At 38.8% G+C, this 16,312-nt stretch overlaps 1 protein-coding gene across 6 annotated transcripts in view; it reads right to left on the reverse strand.

Moving 5' to 3' along the window:
* The window catches only part of LOC105219774 (zinc finger protein 2), a 131,291-nt gene that overhangs the window by 64,498 nt on the left and 50,481 nt on the right, over positions 1 to 16,312 (reverse strand). For 5 of the 6 annotated variants that reach the window (XR_008472098.1, XR_008472099.1, XM_054235324.1 and 2 more), the window contains 3 exons: positions 15,598 to 15,733; positions 10,400 to 12,485; positions 5,577 to 5,758 (listed from right to left, as the gene is read on the reverse strand). Coding sequence is in view for 4 of the 6 variants with exons in the window: in XM_054235324.1 (XP_054091299.1) it covers positions 5,577 to 5,758; positions 10,400 to 12,485; positions 15,598 to 15,733 (2,404 nt within the window). In the remaining 2 variants the exon portion in view is untranslated. Of the gene's footprint in view, positions 1 to 5,576; positions 5,759 to 10,399; positions 12,486 to 15,597; positions 15,755 to 16,312 lie in introns of all 6 variants that reach the window. The other variant, XM_054235326.1, reaches the window with a different exon arrangement.

A 16,312-nucleotide genomic window follows, 5' to 3' on the forward strand; every position in this document is an offset into this window, starting at 1 on the left:
CCATTGTCTGATTGGTAGCCATGCTAGTAGACTGGGGACATCATACAATGACTATTGCAGAAGCTGCTATGAAGTTGAAGAGGACAAGAGAGTAGAACATCTGCTATATGGATGCAAGGCTTTGCACAGGAAAAGAAAGACAACGATCGGTCACGATTTTCTTGACGATGTCTCCGAAGTAGCATTTATAACACTTGTTCAATTGAAAAACTTTATCACGAGCACAGTATAGTTCAGCGAGGACACGATAGTATGATGGGATTCTAGTTAATGTGGAGTCACAATCGACCTTCCAAAGACCTAAGTGAGTCGTTCGACATCCACTTTTTCTTCATTAAGATAACTCTAGAGATTCACCGCTCACGTAATGACCGATTTACACGGATGCATACGGTATCGAAACTTTGAAATTTGATACATTTTTGGCAGTAGGCACCATTGTTAACCGGTAAAGATGCCAACTGAATTCATTAATGTACGGTATTTCAAAGAGTGACAGATATTTTCGATAAAGAGATAACCGAGGTACTCATATTCCACAGCTTTCGGGCCTGTAAAGTTATGGTTAGGGGTCATTGCAATACGATTTCTATTGTAACAGAAAAAGTATGGTTAAAATTAGACTAGTACACAGTGGTTCCGCCCATAGGCCAAAAATCAAAAAATTCATCTCACTATTTTATGTCCAAATGTATACCGATGACCTCTAAATTGTCCAAACTTCCTATTTGCAAACCGGGTTTTTCTAAAAATATAACCGTCCTTTTTAAAAATGGAGTTAAATGCACACCTCTAAAATTTCAAAGCACTCGAATGATTACAATGAAATGCGATACATAATTCTTTCTTGACACCCTGATAACACGGATGGAAAATGGGCGAAATCTGCTCACAACCACGACTACTTTTCATATAACTCAATTTTGAATTCCATCTGATGCCTTTACTTTATAATGTATACATAAGGAACCAATGAAGATAGCGGAATAAAATATTACACAAATACTGCATATCATCTGAGGCTTCACGTGTGGAAAATTTGTCGAAATCGGACTATAGCTTTTCAAGGCTCCGGATATCGAACATGCTGAACTCAGCGCCTAAGAGTAATTTTTAACCGAAAATATGGGTAAATCTCTCAGATAATTTAATGTCATTCATTTCAGCCAAACAAACATCTTTAAAATAATATTATCTGGTTAAAAAATGAAAAATTTTTTTATTACAACAATTTTTTTCGCTTCAAATATGACAAATATATAGGAGGATGGGATCATGTGTAGAAGTTCACGTAAGTGAGGAAAGTTTTTGATTGTCATTCACTTGGGAGTGGCCAGAAACGATTATTCTCCACATGATTCAAGCAGCTCACGACTTCCGGTTTTAGACCAAGTATCCTCTGGGTAGCTAACAAACATCCGTTTGAAGGAGAGCTAAAGTGAGAAGGCGAACCCGCTTCTGCGGTTGTGTGTAGGGTTTGGGATCCACCACATAAAAACGAAGTACCAATGAAAAATCGAAAACCTCCGATGAGACACCCCCCTTTCGATGGCGACTCCTGCAAACGTTTTAAGGATAATGATTTAAGGGCATGTACCTGGAATACCCGGACCCTTAATTGGGAAGGTGCCTCTGCTGGTTGATGCCCTCATACGACTAAAGGCTGCATCACCGCCATCTAAGTAGTGCGATGGACGGGTCAAGGATGGAAGAAGGTGGGTACTTGTGACATCTACTACAGCGGCCATATAAAGGAGCGCAAATTTGCTGTTGGATTTGTGGTGGGAGAGAGACTCCGTCGTCGAGTCCTGGCATTCACTCCGGTGGATGAACGTCTATCCACAATCCGCATAAAAGCGAGGTTCTTCAACATATCGCTTATTTGCGTCCACGGCCCAACGACTATGAGCGCCTAAAAGTACCTATGAGCGCTGCCCCCGCCACGATGTCAAAATCGTGCTTGGCGATTTTAACGCCAGGGTATGTAAAGAATGTGTCTTTGGCAAAACAGTCGGAAAATTCAGCCTCCATGGCGAAACATCGCCAAACGGCCTGAGGCTGATCGACTTCGCTGGGGCCCGAAATATGGTCGTCTGTAGTACCAGATTTCAGTATAAGAAAATACACCAAGCTACATGGTTGTCTCCTGATCGAAACACGTGCAACCAAATCGATCACGTTGTGATAGACGGAAGACATGTCTCCATTGTTTTAGACGTGCGTACGCTCCGAGGACCAAGTATAGACTCGGACCATTATCTGGTTGCAGCGAAGATACGAGCCCGCCTCTGTGCAGCAAAGAACGCCCGTCAACAAACACAAGGAAGGTTCGACGTCGAAAAGCTGCAATCGCAACAGACAGCCACGAAATACTCTACTCGACTTGCACTCCTGCTCTCTGAGAGCACTCAACAGCATCTCGGTATAAGGGATCTGTGGAACGGCATCTCCCACTCACTGCGTACAGCTGCAGCCGAAACAATTGGATTTCGGCAACGACAAAAAACAAGCTGGTACGATGAGGAATGCCGTCTCGCAGCGGAGAGAAAACAACCACAACACGTGCGGGATGGGATAGATACCGAGAGCTGAAGAGGGAAGCGAGACGCATCTGCAGACAAAAAAAGAAAGAGGCCCAAATGCGTGAGTACGAAGAGCTTGAAAAGCTGGCAGACAGAGGTAATGCTCGAAAATTTTACGAAAAAATCAAGCGACTTAACGAAGGTTTCAAGACAGGAGCATCCCCATGTAGATACCAAAATGGTAATCTGGTAACCGATGTCCAGGGCATACTGGGATTATGGAGGGAACACTTCTCCGACCTGCTGAATGGCAGTGAAAGTACAACACCAGGAGATGGCGAACCCGATTCCCCAATCGATGACAATGGAATAGATATTCCTGTGCTGTGCTATTCAAATACGGCGGCGAAGTACTGATAAGGTGCATGCAACAGCTTCTTTGCAAAATATGGTCGGAAGAAAGCATGCCTGACGATTGGAATCTCAGTGTGCTCTGCCCAATCCATAAAAAGGGAGATCCCACAAACTGTGCCAATTACCGTGGGATAAGCCTCCTAAATATCGCCTATAAGGATCTATCGAGCCTACTGTGTGAAAGACTTAAGCCCACCGTCAACAAACTGATTGGACCTTATCCACCATGGACCAGATATTCACCATGCGCCAAATCTTGGAGAAGACCCGTGCAAATAGGATCGACACACACCAACTTTTTGTCGATTTTAAAGCTGCTTTCGACAGCACGAAAAGGAGCTGCCCTTATGCCGAGATGTCTGAATTTGGTATCCCCGCAAAACTAATACGGCTGTGTAAGTTGACGTTGAGCAACACCAAAAGCTCCATCATGATTGGGAAGGACCTCTCCGAGCCGTTCGATACCAAACGAGGTTTCAGACAAGGTGATCCCCTTTGGTGCGACTTCTTTAACTCGATGTTGGAAAAAATAATACGAGCTGCAGAGCTAAATAGAGAAGGTACAATCTTCTACAAGAGTGCACAGCTGCTGGCGTACGCCGATGATATTGATATCATCGGAAGCAACAACCGCGCCATTTGTTCTGCTTTTTCCCGCTTGGAATGGGTCTGAAGGTGAATAAAGACAAGACGAAATATCTCTTGTCATCAAGCAAACAGTCGGCGCACTCGCGTCTTGTCTCCCACGTCACTGTTGACAGTCATAACTTCGAAGTCGTAGATAATTTCGTATACTTGGGAACCAGTATCAACAACACCAACAATGTCAGCCTCGAATCCAGCGCAGAATCACTCTTGCCAACAGGTGCTACTTTGGACTGAGTAGGCAATTGAACAGTAAAGTCCTCTCTCGACGAACCAAAATCAAACTCTACAAGTCACTTATCATTCTCGTCCTACTTTATGGTGCAGAAGCTTGGACGATGTCAACATCAGATGAGACGACACTAGGAGTTTTCGAGAAAATTTTGCGGAAGATTTATGGTCCTCAGAACATTGGCAACGGCGAATACCGCAGACGATGGAACGATGAGCTGTACGAGTTATACGACGACATTGACATAGTTCAGCGAATAAAAAGACAGCGGCTACGCTGGCTAGGTCATGTTGTCCGAATGGACGAAAACACTCCAGCCCTGAAAGTGTTCGATGCAGTACCCGACGGAGGAAGCCGAGGAAGGGGAAGGCCTCCACTCCGTTGGAGAAGCCAGGTGGAGAGCGACCTGGTTACAACTGGTACCGAACTGCGAAGGAAAGAGAAGAGTGGCGCGCTCTCATCGATTCGGCTATAAACGGTTGAACGCCAATAACATACATACATATGGCAAATATTTTAACAAAAAAGTTATTGTTTTTAATTCTGTTAAAAATACATATTTTAATATTTGCTTTTTTCCTTCATCCATTAACTAGATTTAACCATGTAATAACGAAATGTTTTTGGTTTATTGATTTTGGTTGCACCAATAATGAGTTATGCTCACCACGGCAAGCGCTATTATTTTTTTGGAGACGTCGTGGGAGTTGAGTTGTCAACGGCTGAGCTTACGTAATTCTTAAATAAAAATTCACAAAATACTGTTAAAATATGTATATTTTATGTGCTGTATAGTTTAAATGAAATATATGTTTGTATAGTATATTTAAAGAAATTGTTCAAAATTACCCCTGTTTTTAGCCGCTGAAACAGACCTAACCGCTTAAGGGGTTATATACAGTTAGACGGCAGAAAAAAAGTGAATTTTCCAGATTTTTTTCTGAGAAAACTTTTTAATTTATTGATCCAAAAATTATACACATATTATGGTATCTTTTAACTGTATTTTAAGACTTAGTACTAGTAAAAATATTTATTTGAAACAGAGCTACAGCTGATCTCCAGGAGCACCTCTCAAAAAAGACGTTTTGCGCTGACCACTATATCTCGGAACTGGATCATCCGAATTTAAAAACCCAAACAGATTTCGTTAAAATAATGTCAAATCTAGTCATTAATCGAAGGAGTAAGCAAAATAAAATTTTTTGACAAAATGGCGGTTTCTCAAAAAAAAAATCGATTCTACACCGAAATTTCGGCCTTAAATTGTTTATAAAAAAAAAAATATTTAACGGAGAGAAAAAATCTACGATTAATTACTAAAAAATATATTTAAGAAGGTCGTGTTAAAATTTGAGACTAATCGGTCTAGCCGTTTTCGAGTAATGTTGGTCACCGACTTTGAAAACACCATTTTGAGAAAAACGCGTTTAAAGTTTGGATCTTGTACTTACAAGCACTCTGAAACGTCTTTCAAATTTTTCATTTGCTTGTAACTTTGAAAATATTCACCGGAACGATATTTTCTTGTTTTCTGTGTGTATTCTTAAATATATGTACATTAAGAAAATGAAATAAAAAAAAATCGATTTTTTGAAAATTCTAACTGTATATAACCCCTTAAGCATATTTAATATTGTGTGTTTGATTTGTTCAAATTAAAAATTAAAATTAAAATTAAAACATAATAAATTTACTAATTTGAAAATTATTCAGCTAAATTAAATACATTTTCAGTTTCAAAACATAACAAATTTACTTACCGGACAAACAGTAGCCACAAGCACTCTCACCATCCGGATGCTTTTCACGCATATGAATCTCGAGTGTCTCCTGATATTTGTAGTGCCAATTACATTGTGGACATTTCAATGTTTTACAAGAATTGCGCGTGGACATTTGTACGCCTGTATTGAGACGCGTTGAGTTCAATATCATTTCACACCTGTCACATGTTCAAAGACGAGATTAGTATTGACAGATTTTAACATGTTAAATATTTAATATATAAGCCATGTAATTGATATGCATATATTTTTGCTATGCTAAATAAAATTATTTATTTATTGTATATTATTTGAGGCGCTGTGTCCCACCTAGGAACTTTGGGAAAACATATACATTATATAGCTAAAAGGTCTGGTAAATTTATTTCTATTACTGTAGCTACTCATTACTTTATGAGTACGTATAAAATTAATAATTATTTCGTATACTGCATAGCGTACTATACTATATGCCAATTATATAAATATTTGATGCTTAATTTTCGTTTTATATTAATTCCATGCATGCATTCACATGTGCCGTTGTTGCCAGGAATTGTATGGTCCCACTCGTATTGACACACTCCACTCCCAATCATAATAGAAATAACTGATAATAAAAAATTACCAATTCTCGTGCATATTTATTCTATGCTTGCGTGAAGGGCTTTTGGGGCTGTGCACATGGTATGGGTAAGGCTGGAAAATCAGTAGCTAATGAGACACCGCAGCAGTGGTAGGTAATTTGAATGTATGTACCGAACGTTGTTATTGTATTCGCTATACATATATTTATACTCTCGCAACAAAGTAGCTAGTAACAAAGTTGCTAGAGAGTATTATAGTTTTGTTCACATAACGGTTGTTTGTAACACCCAAAACTAAGCGAGGAAGGTTGCTTTTGAAAATGAGCAAAATCGGACCACTGCCACGCCCACAAAATGGCGAAAACCGAAAACACATAAAAAGCCATAACTAAGCTATAAATAAAGCTAGTGAAATAAAATTTGGTATGAAGGATCGCACTATGCAGGGGCATATTTGGATGTAATTTTTTTGGGGAGGTGGGCGTGGCCCCGCCCCCAAATAGGTTTTTTGTACATATCTCGGAAACCAATAGAAACCAAACTTTCTGCAGTAGTTTTTTTTAGCCAAATTCGCCGAAATCGGACCATAGGTTTTTAAGGCCCCATATATCGAACACGAGGACCTCGGTACTTCTAACCTAATATTATGGTTTCCAACTTTCAATGGACTTTATACAATATATATGACGAATATGTGGGTCAAATTGTGTATTAAGTTAAATAAATAAATTGCGAGAGTATAAAATGTTCGGTTACACCCGAACTTAACCCTTCCTTACTTGTTTTATTTCGATTCATACAATTGTTCATTTAGGTTATGAAAGCGGTTGCGTATTTGATTTAATTGAGATTGTTTTTATCGGTTTTACGTTTGGTTAGCGTGTTGGGATTTCCGCGCGTCCCCAGAGATGCAATCGAGGCAAAACTTAAGTGAAATTCGGCGAAAGAGGGATGCAGTACCACGTACGTAGTGTTTTCTTTGCATTGATGAAATAATTTAAGCAATGAGTTATGCGAAGTCCCAACTAATTGCGCATTGTACGAATTCATTGAGAGCTATGCAAAATATCCTAAGGCATATCGCGACTGATTTGTGCAGGTACATACGTTGTACCATACACAACTTCCCATAGTTGAATTGTACACTTTCTTATATACTGTAGTAGATATACTATAACTGAAAAGCAGCTACATATTTCTAAAATTTTCGGAGTCCTTATAGTCTCCATATGTATATTATATGAGTAGTAGCTCATAAAGCAATTTTTTGTAACGCTTTAGCAACAGTAATTTGAATTTTAAATGGATGAAATCTGTACACATACATATATGTGTGTATTAACAATTATGTATGGCTAAAAAATAATTTTAAAACAAGTAAGGAAGGGCTAAGTTCGGGTGTAACCGAACATTTTATACTCTCGCAATTTATTTATTTAACTTTATTTATGTTATATAATACACAATTGTCCCACATATTCGTCATATATATTGTATAAAGTCCATTGAAAGTTGGAAACCATAATATTAGGTTAGAAGCACCGAGGTCCTCGTGTTCGATATATGGGGCCTTAAAAACCTATGGTCCGATTTCGGCGATTTTTAGAATGGGACTGCCACACTATAAACATAGTATTTGTGCAAAGTTCTGCACCGATATCTTCACTAGTGCTTACTTTATATATTGTAATGTAAACGATTCAGATCGTCTTCAAAGTTCTGGTATATAGGAAGTAGGCGTGGTTGTGAAGCGATTTGGCCTATTTTCACAACATATCATGAGGAAACTATTACAAACCAAGTTTCATTGAAATCGGTCGAGTAGTTCCTGAGATATGGTTTCTGACCCATAAGTGGGCGACGCCACGCCCATTTTCCATTTTGTAAAATATGAGTGCAGCTTCCATCTGGCATTTCTTATGTGAAATTTAGTGTTTCTGACGTTTTTCGTTAGTGAGTTAACCCACTTTTAATAATTTTCAACCTAACCTTTGTATGGGAAGTGGGCGTGGCTAAAAAAAACGACTGCAGAAAGTTTGGTTTATATAGCTCTATTGGTTTCCGAGGTATGGACAAAAAACCTATTTGGGGGCGGTGCCACGCCCACCCTCCCAAAAAATTACATCTAAATATGCCCCTTCATAGTGCGATCCTTCATACCAAATTTTATTTCACTAGCTTTATTTATGGCTTAGTTATGGCACTTTAAGTGTTTTCGGTTTTCGCCATTTTGTGGGCGTGGCAGTGGGCCGATTTTGCTCATTTTCGAAAGCAACCTTCCTATGGTGCCAAGAAATAAGTGTGCCAAGTTTCATCAAGATATCTTAATTTTTACTCAAGTTACAGCTTGCACAGGCGGACGGACGGACAGACAGACATTCGGATTTGAACTCCACTCTTCACCCTGATCACTTTGGTATATATAACCCTATCTCTAACTCGTTTATTTTTGGGTGTTACAAACAACCGTTATGTGAACAAAACTATAATACTCTCTAGCAAATTTGTTGCGAGAGTATAAATAGTTTTTAATTTATTTATAAAGAATCTTTTCTCATAATAATTTATTTAGGAAAATAGCCTAAAAATACTCAGACATTTGATTAAATGCATTTGACTTTTTGTAAAGAATAAAAAGTGAAAATTTATTTTTCTGGCGAATGTTTAGTATGTTAATCATTAATTACACTTCCTTTGGATGTTATGAGTTTGAAAATTCTATATCTCTAGAAGTTTTCTAAGGACATCGGGTTCAATTTCCATCCAACAAGTTTGTATTCGTTCCTTTAGCTCGAAAATTTTTTATATGATTATACGTTAAGGCAACCTACACCTTTACAGAATCCCCTCTAAAGTTGCGCCTCATTCTTTGACCTTGTATTTTGCCTTCTAAGATAAGATAAGCTTTTCTCGTCCGAAACTATGACGCATTTTCACCTCTTCTTCCAGTGCATATACTTTTTAGCAAAGGTCGACTTTTTCTCTTTGTACATCTTCGACATACTTAGACGTGCGACCGTTTTCTTCAAAATTATGCCTCCGGTTCCTCTCAAAACACGCGAAAGGTGTCGCTTCGTCACAGAAAGTTATAATTGATTTTTTTTTTAAATACATTTGCAAAAATTTCAAAAAGTTTAAGTGCGTTTAATCAAATATCTATGGCTGTATTTGTTTATTTTTTATACTAAGATAACACCTATATACATATGTATTCGCCATAAAGTTCACTAAAATAAAGAAAATCATAACATATAGTATATGAGGGTTGGGGTGATTTCTGGAGGAATTTCGTAAATTTTCGCTACATTGCTACACAAAATTTTATTTTCACTTCATTTTGTCAAAACAATGTACGATAATATTGTACAAAGCTCAGCGGATGTTTGAAACTCCTATTATAAGGTATCCGAACTGGGTGGATACCCGGTCACCGCGGAATCGCAGGAAACTGCAAGGCTTCCCCACTTGCAAGCGAGGATACCCTAGCTACATTGACGTCGTAGTAAAAGGGGTTCATTTGCGCTAGAGCACTAGACACACTGACTAGCGAGTCAGCTCGTCAAAAGATGGACAACAACTAGCAGTTGCGCAGTAGCAAGATCTTTTTGATCCGCGGTGGAACGAAAAAGATCTTTCCAGCTGCTGTCGCCTAGGAAGACACATCTCACCGCAATCATTGATGTGCTTACTGGTCACCGTCCAATAGGAATACATGCGGTGAGAGTAGTCATCAAACCAGACGCTGGTTGCCAAAGATACTTGAAGAAAGGCGAATAGAAATTATCCAAGTACTTCTTCCTACAATGTCCAGCATACGCCAGACTAAGGCTAAAATAACGCGGTAGGCATTCCTTCGGTGAACCAAGCAAAGTGACTGGAATCGACACTAGCCGACTTAAGTACATTATAATAGAGTCCAAGTGAAGTATCGAATCAAAAGTTGGCAATCCGTCAGGAATATTTGGTTGTCACAAGAGACAGTCGAAGCTGTCTATGTGAGACTCTCTGCAGGTGCGGACTATCCACTACTCAACGTGTCTTACTGACAATTTTGATACTTAACTGTATACCAGTATATATAAATGTGAATAAATACCGAGGCTACACCCAAAGACCAATATATCGGTTATTGAACGAACTCAATAATATTAATACAGTAACAGTTTTTTACAATAAGATATGGCCAAAACTGTGTTTATAACAAGGAATCAATCAATGAATAAAGTAACTTACCGTGCGCATTCGACGCCTAATGGCCGTCCGTTGATGTGGTCTGAACAGGCCCCGATAGTGAAACTTGAGGTATTGCCAGCCACGGACGCCACCGCCGCTGCTGCTGCAGCCGCCACTGCTACAGCAGCAGCTGCATTCTGTTGCTGGTTTGCTGCTGCGGCCGCTACTGCCGCTGCCGAGACAGTGACAGCTGTGGTGTTCGGAGATGTGGCCAAATTCGCAGGCGATTTGTTAACTGCACTGATGGTACAACTGCCATTATTGCGACTGGGCGAGAGTTGCGAGGGATGGCTGGTGAGCTGATAGTTTGAACTGTGATACTGGGGCGACTTTAATTGTTGCATTTCGCAGTTCTTACAGTCGACGTCCTTGTAGTCGACATGTTCTGGACAATTGCCACTAACATCGCCATATGGTTTCTGTTGCTGTAAATTGAGATGCTGTTGCAAGAAGTCGGTGAATAATTTAGCATTCGTTTTTTGTGCCTCTGTTGAGCTACAGTTGACATTTCTGTCATCAGACAGAGCCGCCAAAGAGGCATGTAAGCAGCTGAGTTGAGCGTCCGTGGGTGCCATGGAAACCAATGCTGGTAAAGAAGGAGTCGTAAAGGAGCTACTTGTTATTGTTGCACTATATCCCTGCTGCTGCTGCAAAGAGCTGACTGTTTCTTCGAGTGTATCTGTTGGAACCAACTTATCACTTTCTACAACAACTGCATTCTGAACGCATTCTTTGTTTCCGCCCATATCGCAGGTCAAAGCGGTACTTTTACTTGTAGGCGTTGTACAAGCTAGCAATTTTACAGTTTTCGAGTCCATGCTATATGACTCGTCTGGTTTCGTCATATTTTCTGCTTCAGTTTTTGGTAATAAGGGTGGGGAAGTTGGTAACTGCTTTTCCGTCAATGAAATCAGTCCTGGTGATATCGTTGCATTATGCATTTTGGACTCAGTAATTTCGTTGGATTCTTTTAGTTTTTTTTGCTGCAGCTGTTGATCGTTGTTGTCGTCAAATTTAGTGCTTGTTGTTGGTATATCGTTGGCCTCATTACGCTGCTCCTGGAGCATGCATTTTGAAAAGGAGGTTGCCAGCAATAATTGACTCTTGTTCACACATTCGTTTGCGGTGGACGACGTAGTCGATGTTATTTGTGACGGTGACAATGCCGTCTGTGTTATTGGTACTACGGTTGATGACACTGGTGAAGTTGGTGACGATGAAGTCGATGGCGATAATGAATTTGGATTTGACAATGTTGGCACTGGTTTGTCAGATTTTTCACTGATTATACGTGCTGTGATCGTCCCTTGCTCAGACATGGAAGTATCAACCGTACTATCTAGTCTACAAGAAAACTCCTGCGTTGTACCCTCTTTAAATTGAATATCAGTCTCAGAATTCAAATGATCATTTTTGATAACATTGAGTACATCAATTGGCTCAAGGAATGATATTTGCGGCCGTTCGTCCATATTTTGCGGCTGTATAATGACGCTCGAGTATTCGCGGTTCAATAAATGCTGCTCTTTCGGTTGTAATGTCAGTTGATGCTCAGTGTTGGCGTGTGAGCTAAACGATTTTGTGTTACCAAATGACAGTTTGCAAATAAAGCACATCAATATTGGTTTCTGTATTTTGGAAGATCTTTCTAGAATTGTATGGTTGCCGTTACTTCTGTCGCTATCGTTATCGGTGTCGTTATCGTCGATGTTGCTGTATCGGCGTTGTTGCTGCTGCTGTTGTTGTTCTTCGATATACGATGCTCCGTACTCCGTTGACTCCACACTGCTTTTGTCGGTGGCGGTGGTGGTAGTGTTAGTAATGTTGGCGGTTGTAGCATCCTGAGCACTTACAATTCGAAATGAATGTATGCGAGGGCTTGCGCTGCTTTTTAGCGCAACGGGTCCTTTTCCATCTTGACTGCCCGCGGCTTCCTCCAACGTTGGCGATATTGTGCTCAATGTTGCTTTTGCTTTTGTCGTAGTTGCTACAGTAGTTGATGTTAAGTTTTGTGTTGCAGTATTTGTTTCAACCGCATTTGAAGTCAGTAATTGCTTAGATTCTGTCGTTTTTTGTACTGTTTTTGCTGTTAATGAATTGACATGAAATTCCGGGAAATTAGTTTAATTCTCTAACATGCGAAGATAATTAAAAATAAACAATAGCTGCACTGATCGTTTGAAGCAATTAAATACAATTCAAATAGCACGACCTCTTCGAGCCGTTCGATACCAAACTAAGCGACCCCCTACGAGCGATTTCTTTGACTTAATGCTTGAGAAGATAATGCAAAGGATCTCATCATTTAGGAGACCACGTCATGTTTGCACTTATAACTTCGAGGTAGTAAAAGACAAGACATCGTGTATCTGTGTTCCTGCATAAACACCAACAACGAGGTCTTGCCAACAGGTGCTATCACGGGATCAGTAGGCAACTGAAAATCAGTGCCCTCTCAAGCAAAATCAAAGTAATGCTCTATAAGTCACTAATCATACCCATCTGTATGTGATGTATGGTACGGAAGCATGGGCCAGATCAAATCGATGTAGAACTGCTGAAGCTTGAAATCTCCAATTAGCGTCATCGTGCGCAATGCGGAGACGACTGGCGAATGCTTATTGACGCGGCCAATAGCAACATCCGGTTGTACTCTCATTCCTCATCATATTCAACTGCTATGTCGAAAATGATTTTTATACTCTCGCAACAAAGTTGCTAGAGAGTATTATAGTTTTGTTCACATAACGGTTGTTTGTAACACCCAAAAATAAACGAGTTAGAGATAGGGTTATATATACCAAAGTGATCGGGGTGAAGAGTGGAGTTCAAATCCGAATGTCTGTCTGTCCGTCCGTCCGTCTGTGCAAGCTGTAACTTGAGTAAAAATTAAGATATCTTGACGAAACTTGGCACACTTATTTCTTGGCACTATAGGAAGGTTGCTTTCGAAAATGAGCAAAATCGCCACTGCCACGCCCACAAGATGGCGAAAACTGAAAACGCATAAAGTGCCATAACTAAGCCTTAAATAAAGCTAGTGAAATAAAGTTTGGTATGAAGGATCGCACTATGAAGGGACATATTTGGATGTAATTTTTTTGGGGAGGTGGGCGTGGCCCCGCCCCCAAATAGGTTTTTTGTACATATCTCGGAAACCAATAGAGCTATATAAACCAAACTTTCTGCAGTCGTTTTTTAGCCACTTCTTAATACAGTCCAAAAATGAAAGAAATCGGATAATAACCACGCACACCTCCCATACAAAGGTTAGGTTGAAAATTACTAAAAGTGGGTTAACTCTCTAACGAAAAACGTCAGAAACACTAAATTTCACATAAGAAATGACAGATGGAAGCTGCACTCATATTTTACAAAATGGAAAATGGGCGTGGCGTCGCCCACTTATGGGTCAAAAACCATATCTCAGGAACTAATCAACCGATTTCAATGAAACTTGGTTTGTAATAGTTTCCTTACATCCCAATGATATGTTGTGAAAATAGGCCAAATCGCTTCACAACCACGCCTACTTCCTATATACCAGAACTTTGAAGACGATCTGAATTCTTTACTTTACAATATATAAAGTAAGCACTAGTGAAGATATCGGTGCAGAACTTTGCACAAATACTACGTTTATAGTGTGGCAGCCCCATTCTAAAAATCGCCGAAATCGGACCATAGGTTTTTAAGGCCTCATATATCGAACACGAGGACCTCGGTGCTTCTAACCCAATATTATGGTTTCCAACTCTCAATGGACTTTATACAATATATATGACGAATATGTGGGTCAAATTGTGTATTATATAATATAAATAAAGTTAAATAAATAAATTGCGAGAGTATAAAATGTTCGGTTACACCCGAACTTAGCCCTTCCTTACTTGTTATTATTTATTTTATTGTTATAATTGCCGATATACATATTCGACATAAAGTCAAACAAAACAAGTAAGGAAGGGCTAAGTTTGGGTGTAACCGAACATTTTATACTCTCGCAATTTATTTATTTATTTTTTTTATTAATAAAACCCACAATTGGAAGAGAAATATGCCCTTTGACTTTCTCAAAATATATGAGAGACTTAGCTATATTTTCGGTAAAAAATTTATTAGATGCACTGGGGTCCGCATGTTGTGTATATGGGGCCTTGAAATCTTATTATGTGATTTCGACGAGTTTTAGGAAGGCGATCTCACGCTATAAATGCAGTATTTGTGCAAAATTCTGTTCCGATATCTTCACTAGAGCTTAACTTATATATTGTAAAGTAAAGGATTCAGATATACTTCAAAGTTCTGGTATATAGGAAGTAGGCGTGGTTGGGAATCGATTTGGCCTATTTTCACAAAATATCATTGGGATGCAAGGAAAATACTACAAACCAAGTTTCATTGATATTGGTCGATTAGTTTCGGAGATATGGTTTTTGACCCATAAGTGAGCGGAGCCACGACCATTTCAACTTGTGCATACCAGTTTGAGTGCAGCCCTTCTGTAACATCTTTGTAATGAAATTTAAGGTTTTTGGTGTTTTTCCTTAGTGAATTAAAGCTTTTTTAGTAGTTTTAAACATAACCTTTGTATGGGAGGTGGGCGTGATTATAATCCGATTTCTTCTATTTTTGGACTGTATAAGGAAGAGCCTAAAAGAAACGACTCTAGAAAGCTTGGTTGATATAGCTTTAGCAGTTTACAAGATATGTACAAAAACCTTAGTAGGGGGCGATGCAACGCCCACTTCCATAAAAAATTACATCTAATGCCCCTTCCTAGTGCGAACCTTTGTACCAAATTTTACTTCTATAATTTGATTTATGACTTAGTTATGGTACTTTATAAGTTTATAAGTTTTCGACATTTTGTGGCAAGGGATATGTGTTCCAAGTTTCATTAAGGTATTTCAATTTTTACTCAAGTTATCGCTTGCACAGACAGACGGTCGGATGGACAGACATCCGGATTTCAACTCCACTCGTCATCCTGATCATTTAAATATAAATATCCCCATTCTTAATCTTTTAGTTCTGGGTGACACAAACAACCGTTATGTGAACAAAACTATAATACTCTCTTTAGCAACTTTGTTGCGAGAGTATAAAAATGAAATTATGATATAAGTTATTTGGAGAAAGGGCTGCACCAAAATAATAATAATAATAATAATAAAACATAGAGAAAATTTGCTTACCATTAAAAATCAAATCCTGTGTCGAATTTTCCGTAGCGATTATGAATGCTCGGCCATCCAAGTTGAAAACGATTTTTCCTTGAAAAACTTCGACATCTGTCCTTAACATTGGTTCTTTGTCATCCGTTTCAGTTTTCTAAAATGCAAAATAAAATGACTATTGTTTATGTTATTTAAATTTTTTTTATATACAAATTAGAGGAGCTCACATACGGGGTGTCTTCAAAAAATAACTGCAATTTTGTTTTTTGAAAAAAAAAAAAAATATTCATGCATTCAACAGTTAAAGGTTAAGCCAATGAAGTGTGGTCTCGGCTAGATACTGATAACTGGCATGGAAGGGTTGAAAACAATAATAAAAGACGAACGAGATTACGGTGAAGGAAGATAACGTCCAAGTTAGTTAATTCTATGCCAAATAGGCTATGAAAATTACTTCGGAGATATCATATACCATACTAAGCGAAATCTGACTTTAACCTTTCCAAGGTACCAGATATCGAATATGAGGAGCTCAAAACTTATGGCAAATATTTTATTGAAAATAATGGCAAATAACTCAGGTATTTTAAGAAATGTTGTATGGTTTGCGCCAAAAACCCTTTAAAAATAATTCTATATACATATATATAATATATATATATCATTTGTTATAAGTATTTTTCGTTTTGAGAATAAAGTTAGATATCGGGGTAATATGAGATGGTATACAATA

The sequence above is a fragment of the Zeugodacus cucurbitae genome, chromosome X (genome assembly GCF_028554725.1).
Source record: "Zeugodacus cucurbitae isolate PBARC_wt_2022May chromosome X, idZeuCucr1.2, whole genome shotgun sequence".
Taxonomy (NCBI): domain Eukaryota; kingdom Metazoa; phylum Arthropoda; class Insecta; order Diptera; family Tephritidae; genus Zeugodacus; species Zeugodacus cucurbitae.